The following is a 22,255-nucleotide window of genomic DNA, read 5'->3' on the forward strand; positions in this document are numbered from 1 at the left end:
AATGAAAGTGTTAAATTTCTTATTAATTATTTTAAATGGTTTTGCATGTTGAGCCTGATTTTCCAAGCACACGTCTTAGAATAAAAGTAGTCGTGACAATGATAGCTGCCGTTTGAACGTATAAACACTCATCGCCATTTCAATGCCCACCAACATTGACCTCCATCGCAATAGACAAGATTACCCCTCAAAATATTCAAAATCTACCTTTATTAATGATAAAACTTCACCGAGTTTGTAGAACAAAAAACTTTTATGGTAATTAGATTTAATTTTGATATTAAAATAGATAATTTGTTAAAAAAGAATATGCAGTTAAATAATTAATTATTAAATAAAATTCAATTAAAAAATTAAGAAGATAGGAAAGAAGAGATATTTGGAATAATGTGAAGCCTTTTAAGGAAAATGCTGTAGTAATATTAAAATTGAAATCAATTCTCTAGACACAGTCCATACTCTATAATCTACTAAAATTAATGGATGCACAATCCCCCTATAAACTTGGAGAATAAAATAAAGTTAATTTTTATTTAAAAGAATTAAAATATATAAAAAATCAAAAATAAAAAAAAATAGTGAATTTTTGATAGTCAATTTGCCGACCGAGAATATAGAATCCTCTTGGAAAAAAATATTGTTAATGGGCTAATGTTGAATGTATGTGGTAAATCATACACAGTTTGCATGTGGTTGATGTGACAAAGACACAAAACCATAAAAACTTTTTTCTTATGTATCCTAAAGAAAAATATGTATGATTTTATATTCTTGTCTCATCAACCACATATGATTTATCGCATGCATTCATCACGATTCTTTTTAAAAATTTTGATTAAATTAAAATATAAAAAAAACTATTATTGCCACACCAACTTTTACTATCGTTACATCTATAATGTGTAATTCTTTAATGATTTACATAAGAATTGGTGTGATATTAGTAAAAGTCAGTGACAATAACAATTTTCTAAAAAAAATTATATTTATTTTGTCAAATATGTAATTATGAGTAGAAGAGGACTGACTTATTATTTGTAAGCAATATGATGTTTTATGATCTCTAAAACAGAAGCTAAAGAGATCTAAACGCACACGTAGGGATGGTTACTTTTGCATCAAGAAGAATAAATGAGAGGAAGGTATTTAAGTAATTTCACAAATGAGTGTAGGCGGAGGACGCGGCGAAGGAATAATGGTTGTCAAAAACTAATGATAGATAGTTGTTGGTTACTTTATAAAAGAATAATAATTCGGGCGGTGATCGACTGCAAGTTGATTAATGTTATCCAACTCCAAGTCATTTTTAAAACTTCTGCCAACTAATGTATACCACGTGTACATCAAACACTAAATATCCACGTGTACAAATTCAGAACATTAGTGGACCCCGTGTACCTCTTATATTTATATATACCACGTGTACATCAAACACTAAACATCCCATTATCAAAAACTTTTTTTTTTTTTTTTTTAATATATATGTATACATAGATTTAGCAATAGCAATATGTGAGAAATTATATTAGATTAGACACAATCGAAAACATTAAATGAGTTCTGAAATTTGCATTGGGAATAGATCTAATAAAGTTCTTATTTAATAGGTACCAATTTAGCGGTTATATAGTAATCCCTTCATTGGGATACCCAAAACCATGAGAGCCATTCAATCTAGAGACCAAATTAATTCACAAATTTCACCTTTGATGTGGGATTAATATGCAATTAGTGATTATTGGATGAAATTTATGATTTCATGCTTATAATTTATGAGTGGTTATAATTTGACACCCCCCATGAGGCATATCCAAAATGCTCTCTTGACGTGGCATGTATTAGAACCATAAGTTTTATGTCTCGAGATACACAATTACACATCTCCATAAATATGTGTAGTTGGAGAGAAAATTTATGGATCTGACACATCCCATGTCAGAAGAATATTTTAGCATGCCACGTGGGAGTGTAAGATCATTATTCATAATTTATTCATCTACGACCAAACTATCAATCCCTTTCAATACAAAGGATTCCAGGTAATTCCAGTTTGTATGCTAATATAAATAATAATGTGGGGTATCCCATCGCGTCATGCAAATATTTGCATTTTTTTTTTTTTGTATAGAACAGAAGTATCTCTCACTATAACCATTATCGATGGAGTCAAAATCAACATTTTAAATTCAAAGTAAGAGATCTTAAATTGGATTGGGGATCGGAAGATAAGGTTGTCATTGTCAAAGGTATATATATATATATATATATATATATATATATATATATATATACTTGTGGGCTAAGAATTTTAGACCCAATTAGCAACAAGCCATTTAAGTACAGATCCAATAGATCACCACAAAACCTAATGGTCACAAAGCCTTTTTTATTTTTTAATAATGTTTTTATTGTGAAACGTAGCATATATTATTATGCAACTCCCCGAATTCGTTACATTTTCTCAATAGATTTTGAAGAAAAATAATTTTCATTGCCAATAGAGATGAAGGAAATGAATTTTTGCATAAGAAAAATGAGTTGTATTAGAGTGACCTCATATCACCTTTTTCTAACATGGGTGTAGGAATCATTGATGTTTTTTCACTCGTATCTCAATGAAAGTATTTATGGTTCCTACGCACTTGTACGTCAGAAAAGTGCGATATAAGAACAATCTTAAGGTCACTTCAGCATTATTCAAGAAAAATAGAGGTGTTTATTATCAAGAGATTGGAGAAAGAGTATTTTCATCATTTTGCGTTGTTAAAAGGAAAAAAAAAGTTACTTTAACATTATTCAAGAAAATAGAGGTGTTTTCTTGCCAAGAGATTGGATATGAGGGTATTTTCATCACTTTGAGTTGTTTCTAAAAAAATAAAAAAGAAAAGAAAAAGGACCATGGTCAAGGGTGTCTCAAATATTCACCAAAATCACTAGGGGTATGTTTAGATCGCTTTATATGCATATATTTTTCTTTATTTCAATCATTCATCACTAACGTGAGAACTATTGACAGGTCATTGCACTAACTCATATTGAATTGGTAAGATGAAGGAACTTCTTTAATTGAAAGGAAAGAAGGTAGAATTGACAACAACAAAAAAAAAAAAAGAGAGAGAGAGATACTACACTAATTATGATTTACATAAGAATTAGTGTGCTATTAGCAAAAGTTGGTGTGGCAATAGTAACACTCTTTATAAAAACATATTTTATTTTTATGTGCGGTTGGGGGGTTCTTTTCTTTCTCTATTTCAATTATTTAAATGTAAATAAGGAAAATATCATTTGAAGTGCAACCTACTCTTGCCATCATTAGCCAAAAGAAAAAGGGAAATGGGTAACGGTTCCTGCCTCTCAAAGAAACAATGTTACTGACGGCAACATTTTCTCATCAATTTGCCCGTCTGGACAAAAACCCGAGTCTCAAGTTGGGGTCATTTCCGTAATTTTACTTCGAGGTTTCTCTGTAATCTGAACCAGTCCATCTCTGTTTCATCAACGCAGATCTCGCTTCAGAGCCAGAGAAGCTGAGCAGTAATGGCGATTGCTACGTTGTTTCTCTTCGCTTCTCTTCTCTTCATCTCTGCTTCTGCAGATAGTAAAAGTAAGTTTCCCATTCTCTTCTTTTACATCCATCGAAGAGAAAATCTATTCGTCTGTGACGTTTCTTAGTTGTGGTTTCTTTGTAGATCTGCTAAATAACTGTGCAAATCTGCTTGTTTATATACTAATCTCTATAGATGTGAAATGCAGTAATTATTGGTTTAAAAATCGTAGATTATCGTCATACATTTTCTCTTTTACTCTTGATTGCTGTAAATTTGAGTTGCCGTTAAGTTTGATTAGGTTTCTTTTTCGGTTGATCTGCATTAGCTAAAGTTTCGGATTTTTTTTTTCGTGAAAAATTTGATCCTTGTGTGTGTGGAGCTTATGAATTGGAACGAATGGAGTTATGTTATAGGACTTTTGAGAGTGGATTAGCTGATACTACCTTTGTTATTAACTGTTTGTAGAATTTACTGTACTTCTGAGACATGAGAGGGGCAACGAATCAAAGAAATCTATGAAAAGTTCAACCTTAAATGGATCCTAGTTTAAACTCCTTAAGATTAATAATGTTGAACATCAAGCTGTCTTGGAGTAGCTCTAGTAGGCAATGCATTGGAGAAAGTTGGCTGAGATAGTTTGCGTAGTTCGAGGGCTGATTACAGCCTCAATTAGAAGAAATATTCAAGTTGAAAGTCCTCAAATATCAAGAGAATGACCCAAAAGAACAAGAATGGAGATAGTGAAAGCAGAAGATATGAACTCACTCTTAATAATAAAAGACTTAGACCGAGTGCCTGTCTCATATATTGAGATGACACGTGTCATCTTCATTGCGGTAAATGTGTCCTACACTTCGTATATAATTTTTTTTCTTTGGCTTTTAGTCCATGGGGAACTAGATTATGATGGTAATCTGTGATTTTTTTTTTCTCTGTGGATCAACCTTCGAGGAAGTTATAATCTTGATGATGTGTGGGACTCTAGAACTTGAAGTTATAATCTTGATGATGTGTGGGACTCTAGAACTTGAACCAGTGGTCTTATGTTGAGCTATAGTTGTTTGGAAATGGATTTATTGGAGAAATACCTGCACAACTAAAAGGTTGGGGGGCCTTGGGTTCAGAAAACTGGGTTCTTTGAATGAGGCTTTGTTAGGAAAGTGGCTTTGGAATTTTGGAGTGGAACGGGAAGGGTTGTGGCGCAAGGTGATTGTGGCAAAGTATGGGGAGGAACTTTTTGGTTGGGAGAGTGGGTTTGGGGTTTGAAAAGGCACCCTAAAGGTTCTCCCTCAATCCAAAAGAGGGTGATCTTTAAGGTTGGAAGGGGAGACAAGGTAATATTTTGGGAGGATTCATGGCGTGGAGAGGGACCCTTGAAGGTTAGATTTGAATCGGTGTTTTCCATTTTGAGGAAGATGAACCTTTTTGTTGCTCATTTTCGGGTGATAAATGTTGGAATTACAAATTGGAACTAGGGGTTCAGGAGACCATTGAATGATTGGGAGATCTTGAAGGTTGTAGATTTGTTAGCTTGCCTTGACAGCGTCACAAAAGGCTCAACTGGAGAGGATTTGAGATTTTGGAGTACTAATAGTAAAGGATGTTTCTCCATGAGAGAGCTTTATAATGATCTAAATAGGAGTGGGATCTTACCTTTCCTCATGTTGTTGTTTGGGGCCCAACGGTGCCATCTAAAGTGGCTTTCTTTGTTTGGACAACAATTTATGGAAGGATCCTTATGCTTGATCAGTTGAGATGAAGAGGTTTTTGTGGTCCGAACTACTGTTGTATGTGTTTGTCAGATGAGAAGTCGGCTAATCATTTGCTAATCCATTGTGTTGTGGGAAAGGATTTGTGGAATCATTTCTTGTCTTTGTTTGGAGTGGAATCTTGCTTCCCGAGATCAGTTAGAGGTGTCATCTGGGAGTCTTACACCGTTTGCTATTACTTGGGGTATTTAGAAGGAAAGTAACTCTAGAATTTTCTAAGGAAAGGTGCATTCGAGCCATGAAATCTTTATTTTTGTCCTAGGTCTTTTGTTCTGTTGGTGTAAGATCTACCAAGAGTTCAAAGGGCCTTATGCTTGATCAGTTGAGATGAAGAGGTTTTTGTGGTCCGAACTACTGTTGTATGTGTTTGTCAGATGAGAAGTCGGCTAATCATTTGCTAATCCATTGTGTTGTGGGAAAGGATTTGTGGAATCATTTCTTGTCTTTGTTTGGAGTGGAATCTTGCTTCCCGAGATCAGTTAGAGGTGTCATCTGGGAGTCTTACACCGTTTGCTATTACTTGGGGTATTTAGAAGGAAAGTAACTCTAGAATTTTCTAAGGAAAGGTGCATTCGAGCCATGAAATCTTTATTTTTGTCCTAGGTCTTTTGTTCTGTTGGTGTAAGATCTACCAAGAGTTCAAAGGGGTGTTTTTTGAGGCTTTTCTAGTTCAGTGGGATAGAGTGTGTAATTTATCGAAGTCTTAGCTTTGTGCTTTTCCCTTTTTCTGGGTTGGTCATCTTGACCTTCCTTTATTGTCTTTTGTAATTTCCTTTTGTCTATAAAAAAATGGCATGAAGAAGCATGGAAATCTATGAAAAGTTCTGCATTTCTTCTAATTCTTAGACATAATTGAATGGGGGAGCAATGTAATTCGTTCTACTAACTTCCAATTTTAGGGATATGGCTTCAATAATGACCAAAATGGACTCTAGTTTTCTTGATTATAAACTCCTTATGATTTGCAATCTTGACTCTTGAGCTGTATGGATCTCTTGTTAGGGAATTCTAGCCTATTTTACTTTTCATTCTGTTGTGATTCTTACGTACACCCAATTCTTATTTTCTCCTCCCTAGACAACCCACCATATCCAAACCAACAGGGTCACCTTCTCTTTTCCTTTACTCGTTCTCATGCTTTCTTGTTGCTTAAGGTTTCATTTTTCTTAACTTTTTTGCTTTCTTTCCCCTTCACTTAGGAATGACTTGAAAAACCCTAAATATTGGGAAGAACGGATGGAAGGCTAATTTGATCTAAAGGGTATCCCTTGGAAACATCTACTGAAGTTAGTTATTGGATGAATATAGGTTTTTTTTCCCGCTAGGCAAGCAAGGTGGTTAGTAGGCAATCTATCGGTGGGTTCAACGAGATTTTAACCTAGGTCATGGATCTACACTCCACACGCCTTTACCAACTTAGCTAAGTAGGCACCTTCAAATTATTATATTGTTGGGAGTGGGATTTGAACCCACGCCCTTTCGGACCATAACCTTAATCTGGTGCCTTAGACCAACTAGGTCATCTCAATAGTTGTAAATGGATGAATATAGTTTACCTATGGACAAGAAATCATAAATTCTCCAAACTCTATAGGGACATTCCACTTTGGATTCAACTCTCTTTTAAGATTTTTAGCATCCACATCTGAACCAATGTCATGCAAGGATTAATTGCAATATTCCGTTTATATTGCTTTGTGAATGTAGAAATGTCTTTGAAATATGATCTGTATACTGGAGGTCATCTTAAGTTTGCCTTCTATGCAGAGAAAAGAAGGCAATGCTGAGTTTTACAAGGCAACTAAGATATGTCAAGGGGGCAAACCGATTTTTAGAGAGCTAACATAGAGTTAAAATGTGACTTATTATTGTGTATCGTATTCAATACATGTGCTGACTTACATATGTGAACTGAGGTCTTCAAGTCAGGATATGGAGAGGAATAAGTGAAACAAAAAAGAAACAGTTACAGCATTTTTGGATGATTTAGTGGGGGTGACGGGGTGTAGGTGTAGCATATTTTTTTTTTTGATGTGTAATGTAATTGATTGAAAGAAACAAAAAGACAAAGAGCCGAGAAGCCTCTAAACAAACTACAAATCAAGAAGAAATAAAAGCTCAAAGACTCATAAATAGTTTCATCTAAAAACGAAGTCATCCAAAGTATCCCCTTGAACTCAATGTTCTGCTTCGCCCAAAGGTATAACAAGCCCAAATCTCCAAGAAAGTGCCGTGGGAGCTTCTCATCTTATGTTAAACACCCTGTTATTTCTCTCATTCCCCCCCCCAAGCAATAGCCGAGGGAAGAATAGCCCACAAGAATCTTTTCTGGAAGAGAAAACATTATTGGCCCACCCTTCTAACAACAAGGAGAACTTACAGGAAATGACCCACTGAATACGAAAAAGACCAGGAATAATGACCCAAATTTGATAAGAGAATGTGCAATGAATTAAGATGTGGTCGACAGACTCCCCATCTTTCATGCACAGGGGACAACAATTCCTGTTCACTTTCGTTGAGAGGACACGAGTGTAAGAGATCAAGGAAAGATATCACATCAGTTATCTCCCAATCATTAAAGCTTCTCCTGAATCCCAAAATCCCAAGTGGAAGTGAACTCATTGCGAATCAAACATGCTGAATCGAGCAGTTCTTTTTTGTAGAACAGGCGTACAAAGACGGAAATTGAATTGCTAGAGGTGATGTGCCACACCAACTATCCTCCCATAATCTGATCTTTATTACCCGTTCCCGCCTTGAACCTAATCCCTTTCTCGAACTCCTCGTTCATTTTCAAGATACCCTTCCAAACACTACACCCGTACGAGCCTTTAGCCTCGCCACTATACCAACCCAGTCTCTTTTCCCCATACTTTGCCAAAATGACCCTCCTCCATAATCTACCCCTTTCCTCCCCAAACCTCTATAACCATTTCCCTAAAAGTGCTCTATTAGCAAGTCTAAGACCCCTAATCCCCAACCCCCCATTTTTCTTGGGCATACACACAACCTTCCATCTAACTAGGTGATACTTCCTCTTACCATTCTTGTCATTCCATAGAAAGTTTCTCATAAGCCTCTCCAATCTAATTTCCACCGACCTAGGAAGCGTGAATAGGGATAGAAGGTAAACCGGGATACTCGTCAAGGTGCTCTTTACAAGTGTCTTACCCCCCTTGCCGAGAGATCCGTCTTGGGATCCATCATTTGGTCTAAGTCAGTTCCTTCTAAAATATCTTTTTTTGTTTGGTTGGCCTCCCTTGGGAGGATTCTTACGTTGGATAATTTGATTGTTCGGGGGTGGATCATTCCAAATTGTTGTCCACTTTGTTTGAGGGATGGAGAATCTGTAGATCATCTTTTAATTCATTGTTCCTTTTCTCATAATATCTGGTCAAATTTCCTTGATCTATTCCGGATTCATTGGGTCTTTCCTTGTAAGTTTTCCTCGTTATTAGTAGAGTGGGCCAACAATGCTTTCTCATCCAGAAAAAGATTCCTTTGGACTATACTTCCCTCGGCTATTGCTTGGGGGGTGTGGAATGAGAGAAATAACAGGGTGTTCAACAATAAGATGAGAAGTCCACACGACAGTTTTTTGGAGATTTTGGGGTATTTGTATCTTTGGTCTAAACAGAACATCGACTTTGGGGGAACTTCTTTTGATGACTTGTTTTTAGATGGAACTCTTATGTAACTCTTGAAGTTTTATCTTTCTTTTCTTTTTTTGTTTGTTGCTCTTTGTGAGGCCTCCTCAGCCTCCTTGTACTCTTTACCACTTTATCAATAGATTATACTTATCAAAAAAAAAGTACTTGGCCTTCCACATACTCAATCTTTTCTCCATTTTCTCTAGCACCCCTTCCCAAATTTTGATGCTATTGTAGGGTGCTCCCAACTCCCAATGTAATCCCAGATAAGTCGTAGGAAAACATCATGCCCACATCCCAAGGTCGCAGCCATCAGATGTATATCACTCACGTTTCCTACCCCCAAAAATCTTGCTCTTTTGCAAATTGATATGTAAACCAGACATAGCCTCGAAACAACAACAAAAGGACCCGTAACACCCTCACCTGATCCCTGGAGTGATCTAGGAAAACCAAAAAGATGTAGCATATTGGAACCAAAAGATGAATGTCCCCAGGCAACAGATTTTCAGATAGTGCAATTAACCTGAGAAAAGCTGCAACTTGAGTGTCCAGCTCTATCATCCCCATGTATGAAACATCAACTTTATCTGTGTGTATTGTATAACATATTATGTACCTCAGTAGTTTGCTAACGTGAAGCATATTCCCGTGTGCCATTATGAACTGGAGTTGCTTCTGGATACCAGTGAATTGTTGGGAACTCACTGTGTAGAATGAACTAAAATAATCTTCCGTCTATGATTCTTTTGATTTAAGGGTTACACTCACACACTTGTTAAGCAAAGCTTTCTCCAAATGTGTTGAGTATCTAATGCCCTGAACTAAATGTATCATATTATCAGAACATCGATTTCAAGGGGATCACTTTTGATGATTTCGTTTTTAGATGGAATTCTTTATGTAGTCTTTGATGCTTTGTTCTCTTTTTAGCTTGTTGCTCTCTTAGAGGCTTCCTCGGCCTCTTTGTACTTTTTTTCCTTCATTTAATATATTATACTTATCAAAAAATTATCAGATAAGTATTTGATGCAGCTAGTAGTGAAAAGAATATATGTCTATACAGCTCATTTATGAGTGATTTGCATAATACTGAAATGATGGGCTTTTAGCTTTCACTTGAAACTCACTCAACTAAGAACAGCATACTTTGTACATGTGAAAAATTGAACACAAGTTTAAATTTAAAAGCAAGTTTGTTTTGATAGATTGTAATTGATGACTAGGGTTCACTACCTTTTCTGTTTGTTAAGCTGGGTTTAGGTTTGCTTCATTTACTTGTAACTCCAGAGCACCATAAGGTCCCAGGGGTTCTCTTAACTGATTGATGGAAAATGTGCTCTCGATGTTGTGCGAGAAATCTAGGAGTAAGGCTGTTCCCCTTTAAACACATTTGGCCATCGATCCCAGATGTCTAGTGTCCAAGAATGGCTAGAATGTGAGAAATCTATGAGTACGACTGTTCCCCTTTAAACACATTTTGCCATTGATCCCAGGTGTGTAGCGTCCAAGAATGGATAACTCACCTGTTGTCTTCACCCCTGATCTCTTTCTCTTTCCGAAGTTTATCATCTCTTTACATGAAATCAAATATGCTTTCTATATTTCATTTTCCCAATTATATCAGAAAAAAAAAATAATGAATCTACGTTAATATCATTTGTCAGCTGTATGTTTTAAATGCTTTACTTTTAATTCAGACTTCTATTACTTCTTGCTATCACAATCCTTTGCATTTTTAAATTGTTGAGTCCATTCTTTCTTGATTTGTATCTTTGTTTATTGGTATCATTGTGCACATGCTCTAACTAAAATCTCCCTTCTTTGGAAAAAAAAAGATAACCCAGCCGATGGACTTGTGTCCGTGCTCAACAGCAATCGAACTGCCCACAAATCATCTGCCCTTGCCGACAATGCAGGACTGGCCTGCATTGCTTTGCAGTACATAAAAGCATACCAAGGCAAATGTGGTGAGGTTGGAGGACCTGATGCCAAGAAGCCAATTGATGCTGAATTTGCTGAGACTTTCGCACCAAACTGTGGTGTCCAGGTCTCAAGTCTTGGTCCCATCACTGGCCGACTACTTGGGTGTCAGCCGCATTACGTCAGTGCTTCGGAAGCATTCTCTAAACTCCTGATTACAAACAACAAGAGCTTGGAGATAATATATAACAAGAATTACACTGAAGTGGGAGCAGCAGTGAGTGGCTCTGATGGTGGGTCTCCATATTTCTGGTGTGTTCTATTCAGCAGTGGAAAACCCGGAAGCAGCTTTGTTTTGGATAGTGGTGAGGCAAAGCCACAGCATCCCGGGTGCTTTAGTGGAACCAATGATGATTGCAATGGTGTTGAAAGTTCTCGAAGCCATCTATTGCCATATATCACAGGAATTTTAATTACAGTATCGTATGTGTTTGGGTTGTGATCTTTTCCTGATTGGAATTTGGGTTGGCCTCTGTTGATTTGTATTTGTTTGTTTCTTAATCTCCCGCCTCTTTTGTGTGCGTTGAGAGTACATGAACTGTACCTTTTTCTTGCCCTGAAGTTTGAAAGAAAATTTGCAAATGCTTATCAATGATGGACCAGGTGATCCTTTGTTCAAAGAGCCGTGCTAAACTGACTAAAAAAACTCTATTGCCATATATCACAGGAATTTTAATTACAGTATCGTATGTGTTTGGGTTGTGATCTTTTCCTGATTGGAATTTGGGTTGGCCTCTGTTGATTTGTATTTGTTTGTTTCTTAATCTCCCGCTCTTTTTGTGTGCGTTGAGAGTACATGAACTGTACCTTTTTCTTGCCCTGAAGTTTTGAAAGAAAATTTGCAAATGCTATAAACTGATGGACCAGGTGATCCTTTGTTCAAAGAGCCGTGCTAAACTGACTAAAAAAACACTCAAATGATGTGGAATGCGCATGGATCCACAGATTTTTTATTTTTTCGTGAGATCCACAAGGAAAAAATCCATGGCTCCACGCACATTTCACTTGAGTGTGTATTCGAATGTCTCTTTTTGAGTCAATTTAGTATTATTCTCGTCGAAAACTCAAGGTAGGGGTGGCAATGGGTCAGTTCCAATTCAGTTCGTAGGTCACTTATAACCATAACCATTATATTTTTTTCAGTTCTGACTCTTGTTGATTTTGGTTTTGATTCCAAAATAAATGGAATCAGAACCAAAACTACCAAAAAACTAGGGTACTGATAGGTTCTGATTCTCAAGAATCAAATGTGGCAAACAGTATTTCAAACCATTATAATTATAAAAATTCTTTCAAAAAATCAATGTATTATCTACAAAATTATTAACTTTGTTATAATTTATTAAACTATTAATATCAGTTAATGATTTTTTTTTTTTTTCAAATAAAAATTTATCTTCTTTAAAAATAATGATTTTTTTAGAAGAGAGCTCATCTTAAGTTCAATCTATAGTTTATATGAAAAATTAAGAACTTTATATAACATGCATTAATTTTTAAATAAAAGAATACTTTAAATCACCTGTAGTAGGGCTGTCAATGGATCCAGATCCAAAACACGGTCCCTTCCTATCTGATAACTTTGGGTTTAGATCAAGGATTTGGGTTCCAATGAGGACCTGCTTTGATAGCTTGTTGGATTGATTTTGGATCAACCATGTCCGGATCCAATGATATATTAAAAAATACATGAATAATTCATATTTATTTATATATATATATATATATACACACATTATTTTTTGTATATATTTTTATCGAATCAGATTAGATCCATAGTTTATAATAATACATACCACCAATTTAATACCAATCCATTCCAAAGCCCATCCATTGACAGCTCTAATTCTCAGCATGATCACACCGTAAATATAACTAAGTTGCTTCAACACCCAAGATCCCAAGAAGGATCTGCTAAAGCTTTTGAGTCTTCAATTTAGGTTTTATAGGAAATCAATCTCATTTGAGGATTCCCATTCGTTGAGTTCCATGAACAAGATCTTCTTTGTTAGAAACCATTTTGGTACTATGGTTGTGGATATGTGATCTATGAACTATGGGATTTTTTTCTTTAGATGTTTACAAATGATCTGATAATGGTAATAACAGTCTATGAATGAATTTGAATAGAAACACATATTTATTCCACAAAATATATTTACATTTATTTGGCGTCTTCTCATTAATTTTGGATGAAATAATAGTAAAAGATTAAGTAATTAATTATATCGTGACGAGAATAAGTGGTGATCTTGTCACCAATATCTAAAGGTTTATAGGAAAAATGGGGTAGTTTGTTATTTTCCATCTAAATTCTCTCACAAAATAAGTACAATCAATGAGACATTTCATGGTATTGAAATTCAGATTGGTATCTCAGATATTCACTGAAACTTAGAATAGTTATAACGAACAATAACAAAACCTTATTCCAAATATTTAGAATATGCCAAACAAGTCTTATCCTTCATTTTACTTTGTTTAAAGTCAAGTCTTATGTTATTGTTATATAGGTTTTTCACTGTCTCCATCTTTTCTTTTTTTATTGGTAAGTTAATTTTTAATTAATTCAATTACTCGATTCTAACAAAATTTGAATTCAGGTCTTTAATATCATCACCCAACAACTTTACCAACTAAGTTAATTGGCACTTGCTTTGGGACATAAGCACATTTAAAATCTTTACCTAAATTATCTTAGTCGACTTTTTCTCAATTTATTACTCTTAGTACTATTCTTTTTTTTTTGAAGAGTTGCAATTTAGAATTGTGTCCCATTCCTGTAGTAACATGTGGTGTCTATTTACATGTTTTGATTAGAGATTTAATACATTGGACTGCGTGCAATGTAGAAAATGGCTTGGTTAAGAGCCAAATGTATTTTACCTCTTATATAGGAACATGACACCTTACACTTTTTTCGAAAGGATGCACTTCTAATTTATACATATCCCGAGAGAGGTATATATAAATTACCCATAAGAATTTGAACTCATCTGAGCAAAAATAATTCATCCATTTAAAAACAAGCTCACCTTAGTTGGACTAAGGAGATTTGCTACAAGCCTCCAACCATGTTTTGGTTAATTTAGTAGCTTAACTCTTTAATATATTAACTTCCTATCTCTCTACTAACCAATGTATTATTCATGTCGGCGAGGCTTTTAAGAAGAGTAGAACCTTTGTCCTTACTCCCATCATTCATCCGTACTAACTACCATTCCCTCCCTTATAACTACCTTTTGAACTCCTGTTCCTCTCTAACGGATCTCAAACGAATCCATGCCCGAATTCTAACAGATGGTTTCTCACAAAACCTACTTCTATCAACAAAACTCGTCACCTTAGCGTGTATATTAGCGCCTACCATGTACTATGCTCGCAAACTGTTCGACGAAGTTCCACAAAAAGATGTTTTCCTCTGGAACACCTTGATCAGGGGATATGCCGATTCGGGTCCTTGCGAAGAAGCTCTAGTACTTTACAAAAACATGCATTTGTCTGGGTTGTTGCCCGATCACTATACTTTCCCGTTCGTGATTCGGTCTTGTGCAGTTGTATCGGCTTTGAGAGAAGGGAAAGAAGTTCATTGTAATATAATTAAGAATGGGCTTGATTCAAATGTCTTTGTCCAGAGCTCTTTGGTGACGATGTACTCTCAGGGTGGGGAGACTTCAAATTCAGAATTGATTTTTGTTGAAATGGTTGTAAGGAACATAGTTTCTTGGACTGCGATGATTGCAGGCTATGTACAAAATGGGCTTTATAAGGAAGGGTTGAGTGTTTTCCGGCATATGGTGGCTTCGGGGACTCAACCCAATGCAGTGACGCTTGTGAGTATCCTTCCAGCTTGTGTGGGATTAGAATTTTTGAATTTAGGAAAGTTGATTCATGGGTATGGATTTAAGGTGGGAGTGGATTCTGATATCACATTGGTTAATGCTTTGATCGCATTGTACGGTAGGTGTAGGGATGTTGAGAGAGCTCGCTCTTTGTTTGATAAGATGCATGTACGGAGCTTGGTGTCATGGAATGCCATGATTGCTGCATATGAACAGAACGATGCGGGTGAGGATGCAATTAGGATTTTCCGGAGGATGCAAACCGAAAAAGTTGAATTTGATTATATCACAATGGTTAGTCTGATTTCAGCTTGCGCTAGCTTGGGAGCACTTAACACTGGAAGATGGGTTCATGAGCTTGTCACAAGCAAAGGACTTGAAACCAATGTTTCGATTACAAATGCACTTATAGACATGTATGCTAAATGTGGGAGCATAGATTTGGCTAAAAATGTTTTCGAGAGGTTGCCTCAAAGAAGTGTAGTCTCTTGGACTGCAATGATTGGGGCCTGTGCAGCTCACGGGCATGGGAAGGATGCTCTTGAGCTCTTCTCAAAAATGATAAAGGAGGGTGTGAAACCAAACAGTTTCACGTTTACTGTCCTTTTGACGGCTTGTAGGCATTCAGGTCTCATAGAAGAAGGGAGAAGGCATTTTGAGAGCATGACAAGAGACTATTCAATTGTGCCGGGTGTTGAACAATGTGCTTGTTTGGTGGACCTTCTTGGTCGAGCTGGTCAGCTAAATGAGGCCTACAAGTTCATCAAGAGAATGCCGGTCGAACCCGATGTCGGTGTATGGGGAGCTTTGCTCGGGGCTTGCAGAATCCATGGGAATCTTGATTTGGCTGAGCTTGTGGCGGAGAATTTGTTCCAATTGGATCCTCAAACTGTCACATACTATGTTCTTATGTCGAATATCTATGCAGAAGCTGGTCGGTGGGAAGATGTAGAAAGGTTGAGAAAACTGATTAGAGAAAGAGAGTTAAAGAAGATCCCTGGCCGTAGTTTGGTTGAGATAAATTGGAGGTTCCATACATTTCTATCAGGCTCAAAATCACGTCCTTTATGAAAGAGAACATATTTGATTATTGATGAACTCAGCCATCTCAAAGGAATTCTATTCTGAGAACTTGAAAGGGTGTGTTTTATACTGCATTTATTCAACTTCATTGATTAATTTGATGTACAATCAGAATTCATTTAAAGCGTCGCATACTGTCTGCCAATGTACTAGTTGGCATGGATGAATATAGCTAAACTACTCATTGGTTCTTTAGGCTTGACGGTATTTCAGGGTTAGAAGAAAGAATAGTCAAATATTGATTTAACTTGGAGGGATAACATGAGTTCTGATGGTGGCGCTTTGCTTTAAGTGGGAACCAGCAAATGTTGACTGCAACTTGCAACAAATTATTTATCATGTAGATTGAGCCACTGAAGATTCAACCAATTCACCCCATATATGAATGATTGTTTTTTTCATTTAATTTTACACTTAAAGTGCATATTTTAGGAGTTGAAAATTTTAAATATCCCACCTGTCCCTAAACAGTTAGGATGAGGCACTGTTGTTTTTGTTATTGATGATTATGATATCCCATCGATAATAAAGCATCAAATTCATGCAACATTTCATAGCTATGCCTTATTTGCATTCTTATTAATATGTTTCCTTATTTGTACAAGATTAATTAAGCCAATAAGTTTTTGGACTCAAGCAACTTTTCCCATGTCATATGTATTACATCCTAAACTCATATCTTTCTGTTTCAAATCCTGATATAGTCATGATTATGGTGGAAGACATAACCAGGTGACTTATGTGAACTTGGTATGATTAGCATTTTTAGCATCCTTGTTTCTCTCTCTACCTCTCCAACATAAATGAAGTAGAAAAGTTGTTGTCACAATATAATATAAATATATTTCAGGTTCATTGTTTGCAATAGAATTTGAAAAAAATAATAATAAAATTTCATTCTATTAAAAATGAGATACCTTACAGCAGTGGCATGAATAATTCAGTAGTGCAAGTATAATAATCCAATTCATATAAAGAATTTACGATTTTGATAATACAATGCACTGTAACAGTTTTCTTATGCCAGCTTCGCCACCTGATTCTCAGGTTTAATGTGTCAAGGTCAGAAATTCTCAGATTTTCACAAATTGTGTTGTCGACAAGTTTGATCATACTGCCAAGGGAGGCTGGCCAGCAATGTATTGAGAGTATTTCATGCCTTATAACAAAGCAAGTATTTCTTCTCCTCTAACAAATGAGGGGTTGCCATTTCAACCATCTGTGGGAACCAGTACATCAGCCTTTAATGGGTCATCCTGAGCAGAAATTGATGTCAGAAATTCAAGAAAAAAAAAAATGAATCTACCTTAAACCCCATCTTTTGGTATAGTTCCCTTGCTGGTATGTTCTGCCTATCTACATGCACAAATACCTGCTCTACACCTGCCACATGAACATCAACTTCAGCAGAATGTATTTCGGCTCCCGTGCACTCCCACACATGCTTCTTCATGTACATGCATCAGGGCTTTACATTTCTTCATTTGTGAATTATACACGTGCATACCCACAACAAAAATTGCATTTCGCCCCTAAAGTCAGCTTGCACAAACGAAAGTTGGGTTTTGCCCCAAAAGTCGATTCGTAAAAACAAAAGTTGTTGCACTAGATGCTTGTAATCTTACCATTTGATCTGGAAGATGCGATAGCAAAAAGCAACATGCTGCTTGCGATGCCCTGACGACGTGCAAATTTGGAAACACTTAAATTTGCTACATACCCATATTTGTGTGGGCTTGTTCTGTTGATGCTGGAAAACATCCGGGCCTTCACGCGTTCCTGTTAGTTGAATTCCAATACCAGGTTAAGGTAACATTAGATTATAATTACTCGGCAATGGACTGAAACTCAGAATCAGATGGATCAATCAAAACAAATTGTACCCCAGGAAACGTCTCTCCCAGTAATAGTTGTTGGAAACTTAGATCTAGAGTTCCAACCACACTCTTCAGTATGGTACATTTCACACTCTTCTCATCTTTCTTTACCTGTTATTTTTCAAACAAACTGGATTAGAGAACCCCTATTATGTAAATCATGAGTAAATGAGAGGAAATTATGCAAACTTTGTTCAATGACATCATACCGCAACAATGCAGGCACACTTCTTTATATATTTCCCACTGCATCGCCTCTTTAATTCATTAAATTCCTAGGCACAAGAGGAACTCATTAGGAGATATTACATGCAAATTGAGTATATGTGTGTTTATATTTGTATGTTTGGGCATATAAGTAATTCTTAAAAGATGACATTTGAAACTTACCTGGTCAGCGAATTTTCTTTTGTAGCTTTCAATGTAGCTGTGTCAACAACCGGTTATAAAATTAGCTGTATTTTATGCTTCCATTTTTTTATATTTGAAATTTTCAGAGCCATCTTAGGGCGGCTGACATGCAGGGGAGCACGACCTGCCTTGAATTGCTTTAACCATCCATTCTATATAGAGTGCAATAGGTTGAATGGTTAAAAAAAGGTGTTCTTCGGAATTCCTTTTTCTGATATTTAATACAAACCGTTCGTTTGGTCGATCCTCCCAGTGACTTTCAGCTCTCAACCATGCTGCTGTCTACCATGAAATCAAAACCCCACAACCACGAACATGAATAAATAAACGAAACACAACTAAAACAAAAAAAATAAATCATGGTTGCTATTCCATTTCATTTGAACACATCTTACCCAATATTCTTCATCCAGTATGACCTCTCGTACCACAAACCGTCCAAAATCAATTTTATGTGTGTGGTTACTCCCTTGATCTGAAGGAAATGATCTATCAAAGCGCAGATTAGAAGGTGTCGGAGTGTGATGTTGGGGAACCAATTGTGGTTGAAGCTCAACAGAGAATTCTTCTTTCTTTTTTGGCTTGGAGGTTGGCTGATTGAAATTCCTGCATTTTTCAGCAATCTCATAAAAATCGAATTGGATTTGAATGAGGTGGAATTTCTGTGGATAAAGTAAATTGAAACACTTTTTTCTCATTAGTAGAAACAGTTTATTAGACCTACAGAAATTCCTTAAATCATGGGTGATTTCTAAACCTTAATTTCTCCATCTGAACTATAAAAATAAAAACTGAATTCAAGAAGATACAAATTAAAATTAGTAAGATTGTTGTTCGAGAAACAAAATTCTGCAAAAATTGGGCTAGAAACACCAAAAATTTTCAGGTAGAGACTCAAAGCTTATCGGCGGAAGCAGAGAAATCTGAATCAGAACAAAGAAGAGAACAACTAACATTGTAGGAGAAACAGTGGTTCTACAAGATCGAAAACAGTTTTCGATCCCATGGCAGGAAAATCTGGAGAGGTTGGGCCTTTGAAACCCAATAATCGACATCGATGAAGCTTGCTCCCTCCAGATTTACCTGAGAAAATTAAAGAGTAGAGAGAAAACTTCTACAAGCTTTCAATATATTAGAGAGAGGGATGGACCATGAAGAAGAAGCAAAATTTTAATTAGTCTTGTCTATGCAACAGTGTAGCTGGCATTGGGTACGCCATATCAATCTTGGACTTTCCGTTACAACAACCACCAGATTACTTCATCCTGTATTCCGATCGAACCGATGAAGAATTGAGTTCATACAAGCAGTTAATCTGTGTTGTAATGGCTATGTTCTGGAGTAGCAAAAGCTTATGCAGTTGCAGCCCACTGGATTACTTCAAATGTAGCTAAGGTGCACCAATTACAGGGAAGATATTAGAAATGGTGAGCCCAATTTTAGGTGATGATCTTAAAGAGACAATATAACTGTCATAACTGGTTTGCCTTTTTTTTTTTTTTTTTTTTTTAATCTTGGTGTGGTGGGAGAAGTAACATAGTTTGGAAGAGAAACTACTAATTATAGTATTAAGGATTGGGATTTTAGATTGGATGGATATAGTTTGTCAGAGAGGAATGTGGAAGCCAACTCCCTTCCTTTTCTACCTTACATTAAAAAAAGATACTAAAAATAAATATATGTGAGTTAATATATGGTCTTCCCGAGTAGCATTATGAGTCATGCTGCCGCTGGTTAAGAGGGCTAGATATAATATGGTCATTGATGTTGTTTGTATTGAGTCCAAATCAAGTAATGGTTGGCTGATTTATCTGATCATTCTGATGGACTGATGAAGTGTGTTAGTGGGTCCTGACCAAATATGATTTTCCATTTTTTGGTCCACATTAATAGAAATTTACAAATTAGTATGAAACATTGGCATGCAATGAAAAGAGTAGGGATCAAGGATTTATGAATCCAAAAATAAATCGTGTCACAAACTGATTTTGTTCGTGGCACTTGATTGGCATAGAAGAAGGGTGATTTAAAGACATACCCTCACGAGTCTGATGAATATTTGAGATACCTCCTTACATTTCTAAACCAATGACGTACCCTCATGATTATTTGACTTCTTTCAGATATTAATAAAATGATGGCAAAACTCTCATCTTCAATCTCTTGGTCAAAATTCTTGATTTTTTTTATAAAAAAAATATCTTAAATCTTGAATTTTAATGATTCAACTGCCAATTGTTGTCCCCTCAACTTGATCGATAACTAATTGACTTTTTATATAGATTTTTATCTTCTAGATCAATGATGAGGAGAGGAAAGAAAAAGAAAAAAGAAAAAAAACGGTTAGTCTTAAATGACCATCTCAAATAAATGGATGTTTTCATTCCAAGCTTAAAGACAAGGGGTTTTTGGGAGAAAAGAAAAAAATTAAAAGTTTTGGCATTTTTTTTTACGTGAGGGTAAATTTTGAATGATACCGACTTGGGGTCAAGGAGTCTGCTCCTTTTTTATCTCAAGTTCGAATCCCACTACCCATAAAAAATCTTGGTGGCCACGCACTGTCGCACATGTGTAGATTAACACGTGATGGACAAAGCCTGGGTGCGGGACGTAGGGACTAGTCTGGTGCGCGTAAGCTGGTCTAGATACCCTTCGTTATCAAAAAAAAAAAAAAAAAATTGATCATTTTATTGCCTATTGAGACGAGGGTTCAAAATAGTTGGGGGTATCTCATATACTTTCACCCGAAACAGACAGGTATATCTCCAATTACCGGGTTGGTTAGTTAGGCCAAGTGGATAGATATAGCATAGTCCCACATGGCAGGTATTTATATTCTGGATATTGGTGTGAACAGAACCATAGATGTTTTTCACTTGTATCTCGATGAAAAGCATCTACAGTTCTATAAACACATCAGTAATGTCCCAAATGTTGTCAATTTAAATGTTACTTCAGCGTTTTCCTTTTTCTTACCACCTGCACAGTAAAAAGCAATGTTATTTCTGGTGGAGCAGCTCATAAAAATCACACAATCAAATGATTCAAACTGCCCGACATGTGGTAGTATCTTTCCAATTTGATGGGACTTTTTTCTTTTTTTCTTTTAAATATTGTAGGGTATCCCACATCTCTCTTGGGATAAAGGATTAATTGGTTGTATACCTTAACCACACATAAGTTTCTCAATGTGCAAGAGGATAATTTTTAATTTGACAAGATCTTATAATGGGTCCGACATGATTTGCATGAAACACTGCCTTTTACATGATACATCATTGTCTTTTCTTTTCTCAATTACATATTCTCTATATTTTTAAGATGAATAATATTGTAGTGACTTTTAAATTTACATTGATTCACACTTTCCTTACTATGATTCCATCCATGTCGACAAAGTGTGAATCAATGTAAATTTTAAAGTTACTCTATTACAACTCTTATGAAAGAATAATGTTTAAGTGATCTCAAGCTGAAACCTCAAATTGCAGATCTTGACGTGAAAGTGTATGAGAATTATAGATGCTTTTCATCGAGATACAAGTGAAAAATGATTTTTATCAACTTTCACATCAAGAAGTGTGATATGAGATTCTAGGTTGAGGTCACTCCAACACGATTCCAACTTAAAATACTTGGGATATCTCCTTATTTTTATGAATAATGCTGAAATGACCTTAAGATAGTACATCATATCGTATATCCTGACGTGAAAGTGTTTAAGAATCATAAAATTTTCATTGGAATACAAGTCAAAAAGCATTTGTGATTCCTACACACTTTCACTTTATGACGTGAGATATGAGATACAATCTTGAGGTCACTCCAGCAAGACTCTATCTTTATTAAACTGATGTTATGGCACTCTTGAACTAATGCAAAAAAAACATTAATGCTATCATCAGCATCAGATATTCACCAATTGGTGGGGACGCCACATGTCACATAAAGTGGAAGGTTCGGAACCTTGAAACAGGCTAGTGGCTTCAAAGCTTTTCTTTCCCTTGGAATTTGAGTGTGCAATGAGTGGAAATAATAAGAAAAAAAAAATGAATGAATTCAAGAAAATGCAAGAATAACTCCAGT

At 35.9% G+C, this 22,255-nt stretch overlaps 2 protein-coding genes and 1 pseudogene across 5 annotated transcripts; 2 read left to right on the forward strand and 1 right to left on the reverse strand.

Annotated features, from left to right (window-relative positions):
* Positions 1 to 3,290: 3,290 nt before the first annotated feature.
* On the forward strand, positions 3,291 to 11,513 carry LOC147412225 (uncharacterized). Its single transcript, XM_086457876.1, has 2 exons — positions 3,291 to 3,607; positions 10,812 to 11,513. The coding sequence occupies exons 1-2, from the start codon at positions 3,541 to 3,543 to the stop codon at positions 11,396 to 11,398; spliced, it is 654 nt and encodes a 217-aa protein (XP_086314002.1). The 5' UTR covers positions 3,291 to 3,540; the 3' UTR covers positions 11,399 to 11,513.
* Positions 11,514 to 13,871: 2,358 nt separating this feature from the next.
* Positions 13,872 to 16,947, forward strand: LOC147412226 (pentatricopeptide repeat-containing protein At1g11290, chloroplastic pseudogene; annotated as a pseudogene).
* LOC147412227 (GCN5-related N-acetyltransferase 6, chloroplastic-like) lies at positions 16,752 to 19,704 on the reverse strand. 4 transcript variants are annotated; one of them, XM_086457908.1, is made up of 10 exons: positions 19,257 to 19,701; positions 19,124 to 19,180; positions 18,565 to 18,775; positions 18,399 to 18,451; positions 18,149 to 18,185; positions 17,968 to 18,033; positions 17,765 to 17,869; positions 17,507 to 17,660; positions 17,188 to 17,264; positions 16,752 to 17,100 (listed from the first exon to the last, which is right to left on the reverse strand). In XM_086457908.1, coding segments are annotated over exons 2-10 (771 nt in total). In that variant the 5' UTR covers positions 19,126 to 19,180; positions 19,257 to 19,701; the 3' UTR covers positions 16,752 to 17,034. The 4 variants fall into 4 exon arrangements, 3 of the variants coding, with proteins under 3 accessions (XP_086314034.1, XP_086314043.1, XP_086314026.1); XM_086457917.1 differs by having other exon boundaries at positions 17,602 to 17,660; positions 19,124 to 19,704; XM_086457900.1 differs by having other exon boundaries at positions 19,124 to 19,701.
* Between the last annotated feature and the right edge of the window lie 2,551 nt (positions 19,705 to 22,255).

Source organism: Akebia trifoliata, chromosome 1, assembly GCF_017979445.1.
Source record: "Akebia trifoliata isolate Shusen 1 chromosome 1, ASM1797944v1, whole genome shotgun sequence".
Taxonomy (NCBI): domain Eukaryota; kingdom Viridiplantae; phylum Streptophyta; class Magnoliopsida; order Ranunculales; family Lardizabalaceae; genus Akebia; species Akebia trifoliata.